The sequence below is a fragment of the Adiantum capillus-veneris genome, chromosome 25 (assembly GCF_014529385.1).
Source record: "Adiantum capillus-veneris isolate H3 chromosome 25, ASM1452938v2, whole genome shotgun sequence".
NCBI classification, from domain to species: Eukaryota; Viridiplantae; Streptophyta; class Polypodiopsida; order Polypodiales; family Pteridaceae; genus Adiantum; species Adiantum capillus-veneris.
In genome coordinates, this window is record NC_140955.1 from 111,988,274 (window position 1) to 112,012,338 (window position 24,065).

At 44.8% G+C, this 24,065-nt stretch overlaps 1 protein-coding gene across 1 annotated transcript in view; it reads right to left on the bottom strand.

The window, feature by feature from the left end:
• The window catches only part of LOC147425477 (cytochrome c oxidase-like protein), a 38,676-nt gene extending 14,895 nt beyond the window's left edge, over nucleotides 1-23,781 (bottom strand). Inside the window, exon 1 of the mRNA XM_086500276.1 lies at nucleotides 23,571-23,781. Within this exon, the coding sequence (XP_086356402.1) occupies nucleotides 23,571-23,700 (130 nt within the window). The 5' untranslated portion in view covers nucleotides 23,701-23,781. The remainder of the gene's footprint in view (nucleotides 1-23,570) is intronic.
• Nucleotides 23,782-24,065: the final 284 nt, after the last annotated feature.

Sequence of the window (24,065 nt, forward strand, 5' to 3'; positions counted from 1 at the left end):
GGCATATTCCACCAAAGGTAAAAACCTTTCCCAAGTAGTCTTCTAATCCAACAAAGAAGACTTCAACAAATCCAGTACCACTGAATTAGCAATCTCTGATTGCCCGTCAGTCTGCAGGTGGAACGATGACGAGAACTGCAAAGGCATGCCTATGTTCTCCCAAATAGTCGTTCGAAACAAACTCATGAACCTGAGGTGCCTATCGAAGACAATCGTCTCAGGCATGCCATGTAATCTGAAGACCTGGGCAATAAACAGTCGTGCCCACGCCGTGTTCTTGGGAGATAAAATCCATTGCAATACTTTCCCAGGGGCGGGTGAGTATGGGTAAAAGGCTGTAACAATCCCTGTGCTTTATGCTTGTCAAAAACTTGACCTTCTGGCATACCAAGCAGCTGTGCACAAACTCTTCCACGTCCTTCTTGAGTCTCGGCCAAAAGAAGTATCTCTCTACCCCTTTCAAGGTGGTAGCAATGCCGCGGTGACCCATTAAAGGCAGACAGTGGCATTCAGTCATAACCTTTTCCCTCAACGGCTGTGTTAACGCACAAAATGGGTCTCCTCATCAAGTAGCCATCCCGAATAGAATAGTCCGCGACCATCTCCCCTTTCTGTATTCAACAGAATACATCTGCAAAATCTGTATCTATGGCGTACTGACCGACCAATACCTCGAAGTTTCTATGATGTATCGCAGAAATAGCCAGAACCAACGGCTTTCAGGACAAATTATTTGCCACCAATTTTTTCTGTCCCTGCACATGGACAATCCGGAAGTAAACTGTGATAACATGTTTGCCCACCGCATCTGCTTTTCCGATAGCTGCTTCCATGACAAGAAGTAGCATAAACTCCCATCATTTGTGAAAAAACCGTAAATCGACTCCGAGTAGGTAATACCGCCACTGAATAAGAGCATGGATAGCCGCCAAAAGCTCTTTCTCACATATCTATACTGTCAATTCCGGCCTTGAAAACAATCGGCTCTCATAGGCAATAACATTAGCCTTCTTCCATTAAGACCGCATCCAGACTACGACCACAAGTATCACAATATACTTCAAACAACTTCTGCAAATCCGCAAAGTCAAAAACTGGTCATGTAGTTAAATTCTTATTCAATTCTTGAAAGGCAGTCACTTTTGTGGGTCCCCACGAGAAAGGGACTCCTTTCTATGTCAAGGTATGCAAAGGGGAAGCAACCTCTGCAAACTCTCGAATGAACCACCTGTAGTACGAACACAATCCCAAGAAGCTTCTAACTTCATGGACATTCTTCAAATCGGGCCAATCACGGATAGTCTCTATCATGGGCGGATCCATTTGCACTCTTGCTGCTGACACAATGTGTCCCCAAAAAAGTGTATCTCTGGTAGAAAAAAATCACTTTTCTTCACATTAATCACTAACGTGTGATCTCGTAATGCCTGAAAGACCTAAAGCAGATGATCTCTATGTTCTGCCTCATGCTTGGAGAAAACAATGATATCGTCAAAGAAAGTGCCAACAAATAGCCTGTACTCTAGAAAAATCATGTCCATCATCCTGTTAAATGTCGCAAGAGCATTGGTTAAGCCAAAAGGCATCACCAAAAACTCAAATAACCCAAAAGTCGTCCGAAAGGCTGTCTTGTAGACGTCTCCTGGCGCGATTCGGATCTGATGATATCCATTCTTCAAATCAATTCTGCTAAAGCACGAGGATCCCTATAATCTGTCGAGTATATCATCGATCAGAAATCTGTCCTTGATGGTGATTTTGTTGAGAGCTCTATAATCGATGCACATTCTCCAAGATCTGTCTTTCTTCAAAACCAACAACGCTGGAGAGCAATACGGTGAAGTACTAGGCTGGACAAGACCCTTTTCCAAGAGGCCTTTCACTTGGTTCATAATCTCTTTGTTCTCGGTTGGGCTCACACGGTAAGGTGGCCGGTTCGGTTGGTGTGCTTCCTGGTATCAAATCAATAGTATGATCTTCAAGACGAGCAGGTGGTAACTCGCCTAACAGGCCCTCTGAAAAGCAATCGGCATGAGTGTGGAGAAAATCTTGGCGTTCTTTTGTTCAGGTCAAAAACATATTCGATCTTAATCCATCGTTCAGTTCTCTCCCGAAAATGTGAGTAAAGAAACTGAAATTCATCAAGTACAATCTCTGAGCCCTTCATTTGTCAAAGTCGTATTCTCAGCCCAGTAGTCAACCACGGCGTTGTTCTTGTGGTACTAAGGGATTTCGAGTAGAACGTCACAACCTTCCAAGGCAATTACGTAAAACTCCGTGTGTCCTAAACACCCCCTGTCATTGCAAACGAAGTTTGCCAATGCTCGGTGTAATGGCAACATCCCGTCCGGGTGCCACTCGAACTACGTCCGCTTGTGGCCTCAGCCTGTCGGGCGTAATTCCAAATCGAGCCGCCAATTCAAGAAGTTGGCCCCACGCAATGTGGTACCAGTTCTGCTTTTTATATGCCTTTTCCACGTTCCCCAGCTGCTCTCAAACTCTCAAGTCTTTCGTCGTCCTTGTCGCTATGTTCTTTTTGTGCCTTTTTAGGGCACTTCGCGGAGATATGTTCAATTTCCCGCATCCAAAGCACTTCCCCTTCCTGATGAAGCAAGCTCACTCCTGCGGAGTGAGCTTGGGTCGTGCATCTTTCTTTTCTGGGTTGCTTTCTTCTTTCTACTTTCATTCGTCGAAGTCTGTTCGGCTCTTTGTGTCATGATCTCATCGATGGGGTAGGTCAAAGTGCCAGAGTGAATGGCAAAACCCCATTTCGCATGACTCATCAACTCCTGAATAGAAGCTGACTTCTGTTCCAAGAAGTGATCTCGGATCTCTGTAGGTAGACCCAAGGTAAATCGCTCAATCTGTTCTTTGAACGAGATCTTCTTGAATGAAGAGGCGGGTAGAAAAGAGCTCCAGAATCTCTCGCAACAAGCGTCCACTGTATCCTTCTTGGCATCCGAAGATGGTTCCAAGCAGCTTGTATATCGCGTTCATACTCTTGAGTCAGCCAAGAAGAAATAAAAAGCTTCTTAAATTTCGACCATTTAACTGGCGCAGTCTTGTTTAAAAGGAGCGTGGACCACCAAGTTCGAGCATTCCCCTTACAGTAAGAGGCGGTGCTCTGAGTAGCATCCTCCCGCAAAGCAATGCCAAACTGCTGTACAAAAGACAAAGCCTTCGAGGCATCTCTATAACCAGAAAAAGTGTCAAATTTAATTGACTCTCCACCTTTCTTAAACTCTCGGACTTTCTTGCTTTTATCTTCCAAAAAGACATATTGGTTGGCTTTATAAAAATTCTTCTTCTTTACATAAAAGTTGCTGTCGTCAGAGTCTGAACTGTCTGTAGACGAGTCCTCTGTAGAACTTTGTCTCTCACTGGGCAAGATTTAGACTTCTTTGTCTTTTTCTTGCCCTTTCCGAAGCGTTGTTTCTTGCTTCGCTTTTTGCCTTTGCGGTTTTCTTCGCTCGAGTCAGATGAGCTAGAAGAACTGTCAGAAGAAGAAGAAGAAGAAGAACTGGGTACTTTTTCAAATCGAACACGCTTCTTCTGTTTCTTTGCCTTTGCAAATGTCGGCTGACGACCCAAATAGCCTGGGAAGTCAATGCCTTTCTTCTGCTTTTTGCCATGCTTTTCCGCTTTGTTTTGCGCGTCAAAAAGCTGAGCAATTCGTGCATCAACCACCTTTTATAATTCCTTCTCTGTATACTTCTTGGAAGCAGAAGGTTTCTTGAGAGCGGGTTTTGGTGTTGTGGTTTTCTGTCCCTGCGCATGCACTTCCTGGAAGGAAGTCTCGCTCATATATTTTGCAAATTTTGGGTCCTTCGCAAAATTGAGCATCATCTTTGTTGCGTCGCCGATCAATTGTTGACGCTCCATCTCTCAACGCTCCGCCTGAGTAGGCTGAGTCGGCCTTGCCAGAATCTTCGTTGTGATCCCTTCCCGCATCTTCGGATGCAGAGGGAGTCGACTGGTCCTTGCCTGAAGCCATAAAAATTTGGGATCGGATTTCCCGTAGAAGAGAAATTGGCCATGCTCTGATACCACTGTAACAGACTTGGACACTCCAAGTCAAGAATTGTCACGTGATACATCCAACCCTATGTGTCTGTGGACAAGCTATAGCACGACAAGGGTTCAGTTAGTCCAGTCAGTCTAGATTTAGAAGTGATCTGGCATTTTTGTGAGTCTATTCGTAGACCGTGCATGCCCAGTCACTTAGTGTAGATGCATATCCTCAGGTTGCACACAGCAGAATCATCAGTAATCCCTTCAAAATCCATCAAATTCAGTCAGGGGAATTTTCCAGTGCATTTAGCCTATTTTCCCTATTTTTGACATTTTTTCACTTATTATTTTTAAGTGACTTTCCAACAAAAGTAGGTAGGGCAATTTTGCTAAGAAAATGTATAAGCAAACCCAAGTTAGCACTAATTGGCAAAAGAGGCAGCAGGAGTTCCCCGCTCAACAGGCATCTTCTCAGCAAGAACCCGCAGTACCCCCAACCTTGCCGTTTTCCTCTCCATGAGCCTAGCGTTTTTGGTCTTCATCAGCAGTCCTATCCTAGCGTTTCTAGTTTTGGCATCGCCTACAGTCCCTCTAGCCTGGCGATTCAACCCTTCCATCATCGCCATAGTCCCAGCCTGCTAGCGTTTTTACTAACGCTACCAGCAGCCTAGCGTTTTCCATTTTCAGCCATCTGCTCCAGCACGAAGTGCAGCGTTTTCAGCCTCACAGATAGCAGCAGGTTCAGCCTTGGAGAATTGCAAAAGATCCCCAATTTCAGCCCTCGAAAACGCAGCCAAAACAGTCATTTTCAGCCACCGAAAACAGTCCCGGATTTCAGCCCCTAGCATTTTTGGACAGCAATAGAAAGACCGCAAATTTCAGCCCTAAAGGCGTCGTCGTCGTCACCGGCATAGTCCCAAGTTGCACCAGTTCATTGCATCGTCATTGTACCACTTTGTGCAATCAATAGTAGACCACTCTCGCCCACGAGAGTGGTCCTTCGGAGGAGGGTTTTACAACGTCTCAGGTGTCGTATCTCTCTTCTCTCTCTATCTCTCAATCTCATACACTTGCACGCACAGTGTCCATTCACTTTGTTTGTGATCATAGCACTTTCCATTAAGAACGGAAGGCTCTCCCTTCCATAAGAACTAAAAGGAACCTTGAGCACAGTTCGGAGCACTCATCTTGAGCAAAGCGCAAACAATCATTCCGCTGCACCTAACATTGGTATCAGAGCTTTGGCAGTGTTCTGTATCACTCAAGGAAAGAACCACAAGAATCACAAGAATTTTTTTTGCTTGTTGCGGTCGCACGACCCCAAGTTCGTTTGGGCATGTCGATTCCCAATCGTGTTTTTTGAAGAGTGACAGGAATTCCAAGAAAGAAGGGCTTGTCCAGCCTCCCCTTGTGTCTCTTTTCACTCATTGAGAGCGGAACGTGCACTTAGCGGCCGGCCAATCGACGTGAGGTGGGAAAAAGCAACCTTGGTGTGAGCGCAAGGCCGCCAAGGGGTGCGCCCGCGGAAAAGAGTAGAACTCGGGTGAAGAGAAGATCCTTCTCAAACACGATTTGCAAGCGAAAGGAAACCTCAAGAACCTCCAGATCCTCAAGAACCCAAGAACCCAAGTTCCTCGTGAACTTAAGAACCAAAGATCATAGTGCATGTTCGTCACCCGAAGCGGAATGGATACTTCGCATACAGGTGATGAGCATGAGAGAGGCGGCAAAGATTTTTCCCCACCAGGAGATTTTTTCAACCCTCCCCCTTCGCCATCTACGCCACGAGTTGTACTAACTCCTATGGAGATGATGGTCAAGTTGATGTTGAACATGATGGCACAACAACAAGAAACGAATCGAGTTGCGTTGGCACAGCTCGCAAGCAAAGCAGAACAACAAGAAGCTAAGGACCGTGAGCAAGCAGCTAAGGACCGTGAGCGCAACGAAAGAAACGCAAGACTTGCCGCTCAACAAGAAGACAATCGCCTTGCTTTAGAACGCGAGCGCGACGAACGCAAAGAAAGAAAACAACAAAGAAAGGCGGAAGAGGCAGCACGAAGCGCAACCTTGGAGATCGAGCGAGAGGCTCAAAGAGAACCATGAACTCAAGAATTGGTTCGACACGTACTTACCTCGAAGACCGAACCACCCAAAGATCGTGGGAGTTCCTCAAGTGGCGCAAGCCACGAAGCGGATTCCAACCATCCCGTCACAGAGAAGTTGACCTTCAGTAAGTATGATAGTAAGATGGATGCTACGGTTATTCATTCTTGGTTGCATCAATTTAATGCTTATTTTGCGACAACTAAGAAGACAGGAAATAGCAAAGTTTTGACGGCAACTATGTACCTTGCCGGTGATGCCATCAATTAGTACCACACATGGCAAGAGACACAGCTAGCCGCGCACCTAGAGGAAGCCGACGAATTCACGCCCCTTTCCTTCAATTGGGCTGATTTCCAAAACGAGCTCAAGGTGCGGTTTATGCCACCTCAATACCTCACACGATTGAAGGACGATTGACGCGCTCTCAAGCAAAATGTTATGCCGGTTATGTCTTTCTCTAATCGTGTTTTGCAGCTAGGTACCCAATTACGCAAATCGGATGATGACGCAAAGAGGCATTCCTTTTCGGATTAGACAACTATATCAAGTTTGATGTAGAAGTCTTCGACCCCATCGATCTCAACAAGGCGGTAGCGATTGCTCTCGCACCGGAGATGAAGCACAACAAGGGAAATCCTAAGGAGAAACAAGACTTCCACAAGTACCTCGCAAACTTCTCAGAACCCTTAGAACGGTAAGAATGGTGAGAATGGTAACTCTTCTAACCAATCTTCCAACAATCTCTCAGAAAAGAATTCTTCCAATGAATTTAAGAGTAAGGCTAACACAATTGCTAAACCTGAACTTACTCCAGATGAAAAGGTAGCACAAGGAATTGTAGGAGGATACATCACATCGGAAGAGCAAAGCACTTATTCTAAAAAAGGTCGTTGTTTTCATTGTCACATTAAGGGTCACATAAAAAGAGCATGTCCTAAGCTTGAATCGAATGAATCTAAAGAATCCACAGAACCCACTTCCTCTGTCAATGCAATTAATGATAACACGAGTGTGCCCCAAGTTTCTCATGACCCTCCCATTGATGATTCTCTCATTAAATGTTATGGTCGTATGTCGGGGCAACGTTTTGTCATATTGTTTGACCCAGGTAGTATGCATGATGTGATTAGTCCCTCTCTTGTTGAGAGAGCCCGCCTCGAAGTTAGTCCGAGATCTCCTATGGAGGTCCCTGGCTTTCTTCCCGGTATGGATGCTCTCATTACGAAGAAGTGCCTTGATGTGTTTTTCGGAATTCAAAAAGCTGCCTTCACTAGAAGATTTGTGGTTTCTCCTCTCTCAAGATATGATATGATTTTGGGCATTCGATGGTTTCGTGATAATAACCCTCTCATTGATTTTGAGGCTAACACTTTCACTCTCAATGCCAAAAGTGATTCTCCTATTGTCATTCATGGAGAGAACATTGTTCCTTCTCCATCTCTCATTGCTAATATGCAAGACAAGATTGAAAGGATTCGGGAAAAGGAGACTCTCTCAGTCTCTTCTTCTCCCAAGCATGCCACACAGGATTTGCAGGATTGTGAGCAGCATGATGATTTGATTGATAATGATGAGCATGATGATTTGCATGATCAAGATGTGATTTCTCACAAGCATGATGATTTGCATGAAGATGCTGTGATTGTTCACAAGGATAATGTGTTAGTTGATGCTTTTTCTAGCGAAGCTAATCTCGTCATAGATTCGATGAATCACGAAGAACCGATCTTGGCTTTCGAGTCGAGGTCCAAAGAACCCCCACAGGACGATTCGATCTTTCAGGAAGAACCGATCTTGGCTCTCGAGGCTAGGTCCAAAGAACCCTTACAAGAAGTATTATGTGTTCGCATGATTGATACGCACGCATTGTTCGAATGTTTCATTCGTGATCGTTTCTTGTATTTTAGTCAGCATCTTTATGTGATCCCTTTTATTAGGCATGACATATTTATGTTGAGCACGTTTCTCTCATGGATGAGCACGAATGTATGCGGATGATTCATGAAAGAATCAAATGGTTGCATTCACGGAGGTCACATTCTATGTCTCTTCCTTGGCATGGCACAGTTTCCGAACGAGCACATCAAAGTATGAGCACCAAGCATGGGCATTTCCATTGTGAATTGCCACAATTGATTGATTTAGATCAGAAACACAAGAGTTGATCTCATTGTTTGCATGTGTGTGGTGAACCGTTTGGCACTCCACCTCTTTGTTCATATACATTGCATGCACAGTCTTTGAGGAAGACGAGATTTTTTCCAGTCACTTTACATGGAATGGATATGTTCATGGTTTTGTGTTGGAAATGGTTTCAGGAATTTTCAGCCATGGAGATTCTTGAAGATGGAAGAAGCAGGTCTCTAGACGAAGTTGAAGCAAGGAAGGAGCCACAGAAGCCTTTGTGTCGCTTTCGGCCCGGCCCAAAGAAGCAAGCGTTGCAGACCTTTATGAAGTTCAAGTACCGCACGACCCACACATCAGAGTGGGCCGGCAAAGAGTCCCTTCCAGGATTCTGGATGCTATTGGCGATCTCCCTCGACGCCATACAATTCGGTACCAGTACCTCACTTTGAAAAGGAGGGGATGTCACGTGACACATCCCTATGTGTCCGTGGACAAGCTACAGCACGACAAGGGTTCAGTCAATCCAGTCAGTCTAGATTTAGAAGTGATCTGGCATTTTTGTGTGTCTATTCGTAGAACGTGCATGCCCAGTCACTTAGTGTAGATGCATATCCTCTGGTTGCACACAGCATGATCATCAGTATTCCCTTCAGAATCCATCAGATTCAATCAGGGGAATTTTCCAGTGCATTTAGCCTATTTTCCCTATTTTTGACATTTTTTCACTTATTATTTTTAAGTGACTTTTCAACAAAAGTAGGTAGGGCAATTTTGCTAAGAAAATATATAAGCAAACCCAAGTTAGCACTAATTGGCAGAAGAGGCAACAGGAGTTCCCTGCTCAATGGGCATCTTCTCAGTAAGAACCCGCAATACCCCCCAACCTTGGTGTTTTCCTCTCCATGAGCCTAGCGTTTTTCGTCTTCATCGACAGTCCTAGCCTGACGTTTCCAGTTTTGGCATCGCCTACAGTCCCTCTAGCCTGGCGAGGTGGTGTTAGTAAAAACGCTAGCAGGCTGGGACTATGGTGATGATGGAAGGGCTGAATCGCCAGCAGCCCAGCGTTTTCCATTTTCAACCATCTGCTGCAGCAGGAAGTGCAACGTTTTCAGCCTCACAGATAGCAACAGGTTCAGCCTTGGAGAATTGCAAAAGATCCCCAATTTCAGCCCTCGAAAACGCAGCCAAAAGATCCCCAATTTCAGCCCGTCGTCGTCATCGGCATAGTCCCAAGTTGCATCAGTTTCCATGCATCGTCATTGTACCACTCTGTGCAATCAATAGAAGACCACTCTCGCCGACGAGAGGGGGGCCTTCAGAGGAGGGTTTTACGTCTCTGGTGTCGTATCTCTCTTCTCTCTCTATCTCTCAGTCTCATACACTTGCACGCACAGTGTCCATTCACTTTGTTTGTGATCATAGCACTTTCCATTAAGAACGGAAGGCTCTCCCTTCCATAAGAACTAAAAGGAACCTTGAGCACAGTTCGGAGCACTCATCTTGAGCAAAGCGCAAACAATCATTCCGCTGCAACTAACAAGAATCTACTGCGACAACACCAAATAACCACTTCAAAACAGTTCACAGTACACAATTTAATTCGACAACTGGCCTGGCCGAGTTCCGTGCCTAGAGATATTGGCCCCATAGACTAGCGCCCCTTTCGGTATTTCGTTTTATATTAATCTGAGTTCGAAGTACAAGAGTACGGGCAGGCGTTGACACTCAAGACTCTGCGTCCAGATGCTCTGAGTTGTGAGAGGCCTGCTCACTTATTTAAAGTTACAAGGGTTGCCAAAAGCAAAACCCCAAAAGCTGAAAATCAAAAGCTCAAAAGCTTGGCAAATATAGCAAAAGTTCCTCCTCTCTCTTTCTTTTAATAAATAAAGCAAAGAGGCTTTCTCTTTCTCTCTCTCTTGCTAAAATAAAGCAAAGAGGGTTCTCTCTCTCTCTTTCTCAGCAATTTGCGTAGAAAAAGCAACGCCAAAAAGCTGCCCAACTTTCTGTAAATCACGCTCCAATAAACCAGGGTTACGATTAGGGTTAGGGCAGAATTAGGGTTTTTGATTTTAGGGTTAGGGTTTCAACAGAATTAGGGTTTTTGGTTTTAGGGTTAAGGTTTCAGCAGAATTAGGGTTTCTAGCAGCCACGTCATCACCTTGTGACAAGAGTGACTCCCCTCTTGTGCAAGCCCGCTGCACCAAATTCCGCCCAAGCTTAAATCGGGGTTCCATCGGTGTAAACTATGCTAAACCGAATGCTTCAAGGTAAAGGTTCACGATTTGAGGAGTATCTGCCAGGTCCTTCTCCATCCACTTCGCATCCAATGCGGAATAGTTCTTGAATTTAACCAAGAACCGCCTTATCGCTTTACCTTTTATCTTTCTATCTTTATGTGCCAATATCTGTTGTGGAACGATTATCTCCTCGCTTTCCTCCACTTCGGGTTGCTCATCCGGCTCCCCATCATCGCCTTTAAAAGGCTTCAAGAGACTCACATGAAAAGCATTGTGAATTCTCCAAGTATCGGGCAGCTTCAGTCTAAAGGAGACATTATTTATCTTTTCGGTTATCTGGAAAGGTCCATAGTATCTCATGCTAAGCTTTGAAAAAAGCCGCTCCTTTTCCTTTTTCTTTCTCGGGCATGCCTTCTCAAAACGTAAGAGCACTCAATAGTTCTCCTGTAATTTCAAATCACGACGATGTTGATCTACTATCTTTTTGTGTCTTCCTGAGATTTCTCTAAAGCCTCCCGGACCTTGGCAAAAGCTGTGTCCAAGTCCCTCGTGTACTGGTCAGCTTCAAAAATCTTATCTTTCGTGCTTAAGAAGGGTGGAACCTTCGGAGCACCTTCAATAATCTCAAATGGCGCCTTCCCCGTCGAAGAGTAAATCGTGTTATTGTAGGCAAATTCCACCAAGGGCAAATACTTTTCCCATTGAGTCTTCTGATCCGAAATGTAAGGCTTCAATAAATCAAGTACAACTGAATTTGCAATCTTACATTGCCAATCTGTCTGCGGGTGGAAAGATGACAAGAACTGCAACCGCGTGCCAATGTTCTCCCAAATAGCCTTCCAAAACAAACTCGTGAATCGGGGATCTCTGTCAGAGACAATTGTCTCATGCAAGCAATGTAATCTGAATATCTGGGCAATGAACAGTCTCGCTAAATGATCCAGCTTGATTGTTTTCTTTACTAGAATGAAATGAGCTTGCTTGCTAAATCTGTCAATAACATGCCAGATACCATCGTGCCCACTCTATCTTCGGGAGATCAAAAATGAAATCCATTGCAATACTTTCCGAGGGACGGGTGGGAATGGGTAAAGGTTGTAACAATCCCTGTGCTTTATGCCTGTCAAACTTGACCTTTTGGCATACCAAGCAACTGCGTACAAAATCATCCACGTCCTTTTGGAGTCTCGGCCAAAAGAAGTATTGCTCCACACTTTTCAAGGTGGTATCAATGCGGCGGTGACCCGTAAATGGTGGATAGTGGCATTCGGTTAGAACCTTTTCCCTCGACAGCTCTGTAACGCACAACATTGTTTTCTTTATCAAGTAGCTATCCCGAATGGAATATCCCGCTACTACCTCCCCATTCTGTATTCGACTAAATACATCTGAAAAATCTGTATCTGTGGCGTACCGATCGACCATGTCCTCGAAGCTTCTATGGTGTATCGTGGAAATAGCCAGAACCGACGGCTTCCGAGACAAAGCATCTGCCACCAAGTTCTTCTGTCCCTGCACATGGACAATCTGGAAGTGAAACTGTGACAAGATGTTTGCCCACCGCATTTGTAAGGTGCAGCGGAATGAATGTTTGTGCTTTGCTCAAGATGAGTACTCCGAACTGTGCTCAAGGTTCCTTTTGTTCTTATGGAAGGTAGAGCCTTCCGTTCTTGATGAGAGAGTGCTATGATCACAAACAAAGTGAATGGACACTGTGCGTGCAAGTGTATGAGACTGAGAGATAGAGAGAGAAGAGGGATACGACACCAGAGATGTTGTAAAACCCTCCTCCGAAGGCCCCACTCTCGTCGGCGAAAGTGGTCTACTTATTGATTGCACAAAGTGGTACAATGACGATGCATGGAAACTGATGCAACTTGGGACTATGCCGATGACGACAACGGGGATGACGACGACGACTCAAAGGCTGAAATCTGCGGTCTTCTATTTGCTGAAAATCGGGGACTGTTTCGGTGGCTGAAAATGACTGTTTTGGCTGCGTTTTTGAGAGCTGAAAATGGGGATACTCTGCAAGGTCTAGGGCTGAATCTGCTGCTTTACATGCATTCTGAAAACGCTGAACCAACTGCTGCAAATGAAGCTGAAATTGGAAACGCTGGCAAAATGGCTGAAAATAGAAAACGCCAGGCTGATATGGTGTCGCTAGCAAAAACGCTAGGCAACTGGCAAACTTGGCAATGATGCAAACTGAAAATGCTAGGGGTTTGGGGAGGTGCTGGCGATATGCAAAACGCTAGGGCTGAGTGTTGGCGACGAGGGAAACCAAAAACGCCAAGGGGGTGCTGAGGGTACTGCGGGGTTCTTGCTGAGAAGACGCCTGTTGCGCGGGGAGCTCCTGCTGCCTCTTCTGCCAAAAAGTGCTAACTTGGGTTTGCTTATATATTAACTTAGCAAAATTGCCCTACCTACTTTTGTTGGAAAGTCACTTAAAAATAATAAGTGAAAAATGTCAAAAATAGGGAAAATAGGCTAAATGCACTGGAAAATTCCCCTGACTGAATCTGATGGATTCTCAAGGGAATACTGATGATCATGCTGTGTGCAACCAGAGGATATGCATCCTATGCTAAGTGACTAGGCATGCACGGTCTACGAATAGACTGACCAAAGTGCCAGATCACTTCTAATCTAGACTTGACTAGACTAACTGAACCCTGATCATGTTGTAGCTTGTCCACGGACACATAGGGCTGGATGTGTCACGTGACAGCATTTGCTTTTCCGAAAGCTGCTTCTTTGACAAGAAGTAGCGTAAACTCTGATGGTCAATAAAGACCGTAAAATCGGCTCCGAGTAGGTAATGTCGCCATTGAGTAAGAGCATGGATAACAGCCAAAAGCTCTTTCTCATATATCTGTGCTGTCAATTCTGGCCTTGAAAACAATCGGCTCTCATAGGCAATGACATAGCCTTCTTGCATTAAGACCCCACTCAGGCTACGACCACAAGCATCACAATATACTTCAAATGACTTCTGCATATCCGACAAAGTCAAAACTGGTCCCGTAGTCAATTTCTCTTTCAAAGTCTGAAATGCACTCACCTCTGTGGGTCCCCACGAGAAAGGGACTCCTTTTTGCATCAAGATATGCAAAGGGGAAGCAACCTCTGCAAACTTTCTGATGAACCGCCGGTTAGTAAGAACATAAGCCCAAAAAGCTTCTAACTTCATGGACATTCTTCAAATCGGGCCAATCTCGTATAGTCTCAATCTTGGCCGGATCCATCTGCACTCTTGCTACTGAGACGATGTGTCCCAAAAAGTATATCTCTGATAAGAAAAATTCACTCTTCTTTGCATTGATCACCAACTTGTGATCCCGCAATGCCTGAAAGACGTGTATCTCAGATGATGTCTATGTTGTACCTCATCCTTGGAGAAGACAATAATGTCATCAAAGAAAGTGCCAACAAAAGATATGTACTCACTAAAAATCCCGTCCATCATTCCATTAAAAGTCGCTGGAGCATTGGTAAGGCCAAAAGGCATCACCAAAAATTCATATAAACCGAAGGTCGTCGGAAAAGCTGTCTTGTAGACATCTCCTGGCGCGATTCAGATCTAACGATATCCGCTTTTCAAACCGATCCTGTTGAAACAAGAGGATCCCTGTAGTCTATCAAGAATATCATCAATCCTCGGAATCGAAAATCTGTTCTTGATGGTGATTTTATTGAGAGCTCTATAATCAATCCACATTCTCCAAGATCCGTCTTTCTTCAAAACCAACAACATCAGAGAGCAGTAGGGTGAAGTACTCGGTTGGATAAAACCCTTTTCCAAGAGGTCTTTCACTTGGTTCATAATCTCTTCATTCTGGGCTCGGCTCACACGGTAAGGTGGCCGGTTCGATGGTGTGCTTCCAAGTATCAAATCAATAGTATGACTGTCACAAAGTGATGACGTGGCTGCCCTAATCTGGGAAAACCCTAATCGTGTTGATGAAACTCTAACCCTTGGGAAAACCCTAACCCACAGTGCTGATGTGGCTGAAACCCTAAAACGCAGTGCTGACGTGGCTGAAACCCTAAAACGCTGACGTGGCAAGCTGGTACGGCAGGCCCGCGATTTGCGGCGTGATTTCCGACAGCTAGACCAACAACAATTTCAGCTTTTGGCATGAGATTTTTGGCATTGCTTTATTTTCCTATGCAAGTTGAGAAAGGGAGAGAGAAGCTTTTTGCTTTATTTTTCAAGAAGCTTTTACTGGCAGCTTTTCAGGCTTTTGATTTCAGCTTTTTGAGCTCTGCTTTTAGCAACCCTTGTACTCTTTATATAAGTGGGTAGGCCACTCACAACTCAGAAGATCAGGACGCAGAGTCTGAGTGTGCGCCTGCCCGCACTCTTGTACTTTGAACTCAAATTGATACAAAAAGAAATACCGAAAGGGGCGCCAATATTTGGGGCCAATATCTCTAGGCATGGAACTCCGCCCAACCGGTGTCGAATTAAATTGTGAATTGTGAACTGTTTGAAGTGGTTATTTGGTACTATCGTGGTAGATTCTTGACTTGGAGTGTCCAAGTCTGTTACAGTGGTATCAGAGCACGGCCGATTACTCTCCTACGGGAAATCCGATCCCAAAATTTTTTTCCGCGGCACCTATGGCTTCAGGCAAGGATCAATCGACTCCCTCTGCATCCAGAGATGCGGGAAGGGATCACAGCGAAGATTCTGGCAAGGAGTATGGCCCGCCTCCGCCTACTCAGGCGGAGCGCCGAGAGATGGAGCGTCAACAATTGATCGGCGACGCAACAAAGATGATAATCAATTTTGCGAAGGACCCAAAATTTGCAAAATATATGAGCGAGACTTCTTTCCAGGAAGTGCACGCACAGTGGCAGAAAACCACAACACCACCCCCAAAACCCGCTCTCAAGGAACCTTCTGCTCACAAGAAGTATACAAAGAAGGAATTACAAGAGGTGGTTGATGCGCGAATTGCTCAGTTTTTGACGCGCAGAACAAAGCTAAAAAGCACAGCAAAAAGCAAAAGAAAGGCACTGACTTCCTGGGCTTTTTTGCGTCGTCAATTGACTTTTGAAAAGGCAAAGAAACAGAAGAAGCATGTTCGATTTGAAGGAGTACCCAGTTCTTCTTCTTCTTCTTCTTCTGACAGTTCTTCTAGCTCATCTGACTCGAGCGAAGAAGACCGTAAAGGCAAAAAAGGAAGCAAGAAACAACGCTTCGAAAAGGGCAAGAAAAAGGCAAAGAAGTCTAAATCTCGCCCAGTGAGAGACAAAGATCTACAGAGGACTCGTCTACAGACAGTTCAGACTCTGACGACAGCAACTTTTATGCAAAGAGGAAGAATTTTTATAAAGCCAACCAGTATGACTTTCTAGAAGACAAAAGCAAGAAAGTTCGAGAGTTAAAGGAAGGTGGACAGTCAATTAAATTTGACACGTTTTCGGGATATAGAGATGCTTCGAAGGCTTTGTCTTTTGTACAAGAGTTTGACATCGCTTTCGCGGGAGGACGCTACTCGGAGCACTTAAGATTCGGAGAGCTGCCACTTACTTTAAGGGGAATGCTCGAACTTGGTGGTCCACGCTTCTTTTAAACAAGACTGCGCCAGTTAAATGGCTGAAATTTAAGAAGCTTTTTATTTCTTCTTGGCTGACTCGAGAGTATGAACGCGATATACGAGCTGCTTGGAACCATCTTCGGATGACCAAGAAAGATACAGTGGACGCTTATTGCGAGAGATTCTGGAGCTCTTTGATACCCACCTCTTCATTCAAGAAGATCCCATTCAAAGAACAGATTGAGCGGTTTACCTTGGGTCTACCTACAGAGATCCGAGATCACTGCTTAAAACAAAAGTCAGCTTCTATTCAGGAGTTGATGAGTCATGCGAAACGGGGTTTTGCCATTCACTCTAGCAGTCTGGCCTACCCCATCGATGAGGTCATGACACAAAGAGCCGAATAGACTTCAGCAAATGAAAGTAGAAAGAGAGAGAACAACCCAGAAAAGAAGGATGCACGTCCCAAGCTTACTCCTCAGGAGCGGGCTCGCTTCATCATGGAGGGGAAGTGCTTTGGATGCGGGGAAACAAGACATATCTCCGCGAAGTGCCCTAAAAAGGCACAGAAAGAACCGAATGACAAGGACGACGAAAGGCCTGAGAGTTCGAGAGCAGCTGAGGAACGTGGAAGAAAAGGCAAGATGAAAACAGGACTGGTTCCAGATTGTGTGGGTACCGATCCCAGCACGATGGACGAGAATACAAAACTTTGTCGAGCTTGGGGCAAAGTGAAAGACCAGAGGCCCTAATCTTCTTTGATGGAGGAGCCAAGGCCAACTTCATTTCACCGGAATTGGCGGCGCGGCTCGAGATCACTCTCGATCGGATGAGACCACTTGCGGAGGCAGTTCTAGCGGCACACGACAGGGACGTAGCCATTACACCTGTCATTGGCAAACTTCGATTGCATTGTCAGGGGTATTTGGGGCATGAGACTTTTACATAATGCCTTTGGAAGGTTGTGATGTTCTCTTGGGAATTCCCTGGTACCACAAGAACAACGCCGTGGTCAACTATCGAGCAAGGAAAGCAACATTGACTACAGAGAAGGGTAGAACAATTGTACTTGACATTAAACTAAAGGGCAAGTCTGTCCCTATTGTATCGGCTTCGGCCATTTCCAAATTAATGAAATCCAGTCTGTTTGTTTACTCAATCTTTATGAAAGAGTTAAGTGATGAGGATAGGATAAATATGTCTCAACTTGATAAAGAACGCCAAGATTTTCTCCACTCTCATGCCGATTGCTTCTCAGAGGGCCTGCCAGGCGAGTTACCACCTGCTCGTCCTGAAGATCACACCATTGATCTTATTCTTGGAAGCACACCACCAAACCGGCCACCTTACCGTGTGAGCCGAGCACAAAATGAAGAAATTATGAACCAAGTGAAAGACCTCTTGGAAAAGGGTCTTGTCCAGCCTAGTACTTCACCGTATTGCTCTCCAATGTTGTTGGTTTTGAAGAAAGACGGATCTTGGAGAATGTGCATCGATTATAGAGCTCTCAACAAAATCACCATCAAGAACAGATTTCCGATTCCTAGGATCGATGATATACTCGATTAGATTACAGGGATCCTCGTGCTTTAGCAGGATTGATCTGAAGAGTGCCTATCATCAGATCCGAATCGTGCCGAGAGACGTCTACAAGACAGCCTTTTGGACTACTTTTGGGTTATTTGAGTTTTTGATGATGCCTTTTGGCTTAACCAACGCTCCTTCGACATTTAACCGGGTGATGGACAAGATTTTTCGAGAGTACAGGCTATTTGTTGGCACTTTCTTTGACGACATCATTGTTTTCTCGAAGAATTTAGCAGAACACAGAGATCTTCTCCTTCAGGTCTTTCAGGTATTACGAGATCACAAGTTAGTAATTAATGCAAAGAAAAGTGAATTTTTCTTACAAAAGATACACTTTTTGGGACACATTGTCTCAGTAACGGGAGTGCAAATGGATCCGGCCAAGATAGAGACTATCCGTGATTGGCCCGATTTGAAGAATGTCCATGAAGTTAGAAGCTTCTTGGGATTGTGTTCGTACTACAGGCGGTTCATTCGAAAGTTGCAGAGGTTGCTTCCCCTTTGCATATCTTGACACAGAAAGGAGTTCCTTTCTCGTGGGGACCCATAGAGGTGACTGGCTTTCAGACTTTGAAAGAGAAATTGACTACGAGACCAGTTTTATCTTTGCCGGACTTGCAGAAGTCTTTTGAAGTATATTTTGATACTTGTGGTCGTAGTCTGGTTGCGGTCTTAATGCAAGAAGGCCATGTCATTGCTTACGAGAGCCGATTGTTCTCAAGGCCGGAAATGACGGCACAGATTTATGAGAAAGAGCTTTTGGCGATTATCCATGCTCTTACTCAGTGGCGGCACTACCTACTCGGAGCGGATTTTACTATCTTTACAGACCATCAGAGTTTACGCTACTTCTTGTCACAGAAGCAGCTGTCGGATGTCACAGTTTCACTTTAAGATTATCCATGTTCAGGGACAGAAGAATGTGGTGGCAGATGCTTTGTCTCGGAAGCCGTTGGTTCTTGCTATTTCTGCGGTACATCATAGGAGCTTCGAGGATATGGTCGACCAGTATACCACAGATACAGATTTTACAGACGTTTTCACACGAATACGGGATGGGGAGACAGTAGCGGGATATTCCATTCGGGATGGCTACTTGATGAGAAAAACCATGTTGTGCGTTACACAGCCGTTGAGGGAAAAGGTTATGACCGAATGCCACTGTCCACCTTTTACGGGTCACCACGGCATTGCTACCACCATCAAAGGAGTAGAGAGATACTTTTTTTGGCCGAGACTCAAGAAGGATGTGGAAGAGTTTGTGCGCAGTTGCTTGGTATGTCAGAAGGTCAAGTTTGACAGCTATAAAGCACAGGGATTGTTATAGCCTTTGCCCATAACCACCCGCCCTTGGGAAAGTATTGCAATGGATTTCATTTTTTATCTCCCGAGAATACAAAGTGGTCACGATGGTATTTGGACAGTTATTGACAGATTTAGCAAACAGGCTCATTTCATTCCAGTGAAGAAAACAGTCAAGCCGGATCACTTAGTGAGACTGTTTGTGGCCCAGATTTTCAGATTACATGGCATGCCTGAGACAATTGTCTCCGACAGGGATCCCAGATTTACGAGTTTGTTTTGGAGGGCAATTTGGGAGAACATTGGCACGCGGTTGCAATTCTCTTCATCTTTCCACCCGCAAACTGACGGGCAATCTGAGATTGCCAATTCAGTGGTTTTAGATTTATTGAAGTCATATATCTCGGATCAGAAGACTCAATGGGAAAAGTATCTACCTTTGGTGGAATTTGCCTACAATAACACAATACACTCTTCGACGGGGAAGGCGCCATTTGAGATTGTTGAAGGTGCTTCCACCCTTCCTAAGCACGAAAGATAAGATTTTTGAAGCGGATGAGTATACGCGCGACTTAGATACGGCTTTTGCCAAGGTCAGCGAGGCTTTGCAGAAATCTCAAGAACGACAGAAAAAGGCAACGGATTGCCATCGTCGCGATTTGAAATTGAAGGAGGATGATTGGGTGCTCTTACGTTTTGAGAAGGCACGCCTGAGAAAGAAAAAGGGAAAGGAGAGGCTTTAGCCTTTTTCTAAAGCTTAGTATGAGATACTACGGACCTTTCCAGATCTCCAAAAAGATCAATGATGTCTCCTTCCAACTGAAACTGCATGACACTTGGAGGATTCACAATGCATTTCATGTGAGTCTCTTGAAACCTTTTAAAGGTGATGTGCCTGATGATGAGGAGCCCGATGAACAACCCGAAGTGGAGGAAAACGAGGAGATCCTTGTTCCTAAACAGATTTTGGCACATAAGGACACAAAGAATAAAGGTAAAGTCCGAAGGCGGTTCTTGGTTAGGTTCAAGAACTATCCTGCATTGGATGCGAAGTGGATGGAGGAGGAGGACCTAGCAAATACTCCTCAGATTACGAAACTTTACATTGAAGCTTTTGGTTTAGCATAGTCTATTCCAAATGGAACCTAGAATTCAGCTTGGCCGGAGATCTGGTGCAGTGGGATGCACAAGAGGGGAGTTACTCCGCTCCTTTGTCAACAGATGCCTCGATTTTTGTATACTAGAGTCACTGATGTCTCTTTGAGCTTCAGGGATACTGAGAGCTGACAGTATTCTGCTGTATGACTTTATGAAATGGAATTCCTGAATATGAAACTGATTTGTTCTTGACTTGATTTTAAGTGCACGAACTGATAGACGAATTGACTGCAGCATTTTGGTCTAATTGATCTCGAATAAACATGGTTGCAATAGGGGTTAGTCAATCGGGCATCGATGAGGTCCCGACTGGATCTAGATGCGATTGCTAGCTACATTGCCGATAAATCATGGTCTAAGATCCGAATGAATGTTGAATGTCATGTGATGTCCTGTGATTTCTAGTGATATCCTGTGATGTAGTGTGATGTGACTGTCGATTGGTACATGTACTAGATGTGTATTCCTAGTGCGTAGGTACTAACAGTCAGTGTCTGCTAAGACGGTTTATGGCATCTGTCTGTTTTGCAGGTGTAATCGAGGGCGACTACAATGCTTTCAAGAGGGGGGTTATGTCACAAAGTAATGACGTGGCTGCCCTAATCTGGGAAAACCCTAACCGTGCTGATGAAACCCTAACCCTTGGGAAAACCCTAACCCACAATGCTGATGTTGTTGAAACCCTAAAACACAGTGCTGACGTGGCTGAAACCCTAAAACACTGACGTGACAGACTGGTGCGGCATGCCCGCGATTTGCGGCATGATTTCTGGCAGCCAGACCAGCGGCAGTTTCAGCTTTTGGCATGAGATTTTTGGCATTGCTTTATTTTCCTATGCAAGTTGAGAAAGGGAGAGAGAAGCTTTTTGCTTTATTTTTCAAGAAGCTTTTACTGGCAGCTTCTGAGGCTTTTGATTAGATCAGCACGGGCTGACATGGCACCTCCCTACGGCAAACAGTGGAGGGATTTTCACGTGCAAGTTTGGAATCTACTCTTACGCCAACTAAAAAGCTACTAGGACACCCTATTTTTAGGGGCCCATGTAAACATTTATAAGGAGAGTCGGGGCTCCCTCTCTAGCAAATTAGCTTGAGAGCACTACAGAATGAGGTGACCCTCGGTTATTGTATTGTTACCCTCGGCTATTGTATTATTGTTATCATCAATCAAGAAAGAAATACCAAAAGGGACGCCACACTTTGGGGCCAATGCGTCTAGAAGCAGAACACTCTCTCTCTCTCTCTCTCTCTCTCTCTCTCTCTCTCTCTCTCTCTCTCTCTCTCTCTCTCTCTCTCTCTCTCTCTCTCTCTCTCCGCCCAAGTTCCATTATTGCAGTTCTGTTTGTGTGTTGCTATTGAGTTCTCGCTTGGGTGTCCAAGCCTCCTACACTAGTGTATGAGTGAGTCTCCCTAGTGTTAGACGTATGCTCACCCATTAAGGCATCACTTGGAAAATCCTCAAGACATATGCGGATCATCCTAATTTGTCCTGTAACTCCCTCTATCAACGAAAAAAATGATGAAAAGTCTCATCCCTAATACATGTCTGCATACCTCATATGACTCCGCAAGCGGCAATACACATGGCGAAGAGAAGGACAAAATCCATAGAAGAGCGATAGATATACCAAATCTCCTACAAAGTCTCGCATATTAAGGCATCCTCCAACACCATATCAAGAATGCATGATCCTCCTCAACTGCAAAGAGACCCGCGCATGGTCAGACAACACTTTTGCGGGCCAAATCGTGATCGTCTCCCCATGAGAGGCTGCCAAGGGCCATCATAGACTTCGTCTAGGCTCTCCAATAACCATCCCAATTATCTCCGAAAACACTGCGAAAATTCAAGCGGACTACATAGTAAGGGCCAAGGAAGATACATACCATGCATCTATCCCAAGCATCCCTCTCAAAGCAGAGACTAGACAATAGGGTAGGAGACACAACTACCCGCCAACCGTCTACAGTCTTTGCATTTTTTTAATCGCACCCAACAAACCAAGAGTCCACACTAGGCAATACATCTAGGAGACGCAACTACCCGACCAATCATCTGTAGTCTTTACATTTTTGAAATTAGAGGAGCTAAGTGGATTTCTTTGTAGGCCGAGGTTGCTTTTAGTAAAGTGCCATGATCAAGCAAACAATGTCCCAATCACAATCTACAAATATATATATACACCACCACTAGACTGATGATCACCAACTGCAATCTCCCAAAATGTATGAGAGACAACAAGCAAGATCTTGCCACATTGGCGATAGTTGTCGGTATAGAGCTTGTGCTCCTATATAACCACCTCTCACTACACAAGTGTTCAACTCCCATCTAAGCAAATTCCATCTCGGACCACTTGACATTGGTGTTATGCAAACCATTGACACTCTCCCTCTCAAAGAAGAAACTAGACAATAGGGTAGGAGACACAACTACCCGCCAATCGTCTACAGTCTTTGCATTTTTTTAATCGCACCCAACAAACCAAGAGTCCACGCTAGGCAATACATCTAGGAGAGGCAACTACCTAACCAATCATCTGTAGTCTTTACATTTTTGAAATCAGAGGAGCTATGTGGATTTCTTTGTAGGTCGAGGTTGCTTTTAGTAAAGTGCCATGATCAAGCAAACAATGTCCCAATCACAATCTACAGATATATATACACCACCACTAGACTGATGATCACCAACTACAATCTCCCAAAATGTATGAGAGACAACAAGCAAGATCTTGCCACATTGGCCATAGTTGTCAGTATAGAGCTTGTGCTCCTATATATCCACCTCTCACTACACAAGTGTTCAACTCCCATCTAAGCAAATTCCATCTCGGACCAATTGACATTGGTGTTATGCAAACCATTGACACTCCATGAGTCAATGTCTCTACAACAAGTATATGGGTGACCAATCCGCAACCAAGGGCTAGTGCATGTCTAATGAGAAGCCGATAAGCAAAAGGAGAAGCATCTAGAAGGTGAACATAATGCTCTAACGTAGTTGGCGTGTGTATGAATGAGGCATTGCAAGTGTTCTCGTGTGGCAAAGGATCGTACAAGAGTCAAGCCAAATCAAAGTCGAGATGTCCATCGGATTGGAGGCCAGTCCGTGTCATCGTTGCATCTTCCGCTGCCTATTCCCAGCAGTTTCATCGATTATCCTTCTTCTCTAGAGTACATTACCCGAGGAGGAAAAATCCCTTGAGTTCGACACAGCAAACTCAAATACAATCCAATGCGATCGTAGGGCTGTGCGAACGAAGTAAATACAACATACATTAATCATATTGATTACCTCTTGCAGAAACCATCTAGCAATGCATCCGAAACGAAAAGAATCTTATGCTGATGGAGTCGTTTGTGTTGCAACTCTCTCTCTCTCTCTCTCTCTCTCTCTCTCTCTCTCTCTCTGTGTGTGTGTGTGTGTGTGTGTGTGTGTGTGAGAGAGCGCGCGCGCGCAGATCTAAGAATGTCGAGTGAGATAACTTACTGAGGTTCTCCTCGCGCGATGCAGTTGCCGAGAAATGACGGGACGAACTCGGTCCTGCAGAGGCAAGTGGGACACGCGGGTGATGGCCCCTAAGGATGGAGCTTAGTTGTTGTCGTGCAGCGTGCGCCATGTCTCTCGCGCTGTGTGTCCCCTGCACTCTCCGTTAAAACTATGATATAGGCCTAGCCTATGATCTCTCCCTCTCTTTCTCTTTCTCTCTCGCTCTCGTTAAAACTACGCTTGCTTGGAGAACACAATAGGACATACGTAAACATTTAGTATCTTAGCACTGAAGGGAACGAGGGCATGAGTAATTTGGCAAGGGCGTCACTGCGTGAAAGGGAAATACATTTGAAAAATGCTATAATGTTTATGGGAGGAGACAAAGTTAAGTGCATCAATTATTTGAGATTAAAGGGATGGTTAAAGTTGAGATTATATCCAAACGAGGTTGTCTACTGATGAATGTTTTTCTAGCATATGTGCTACATGTAA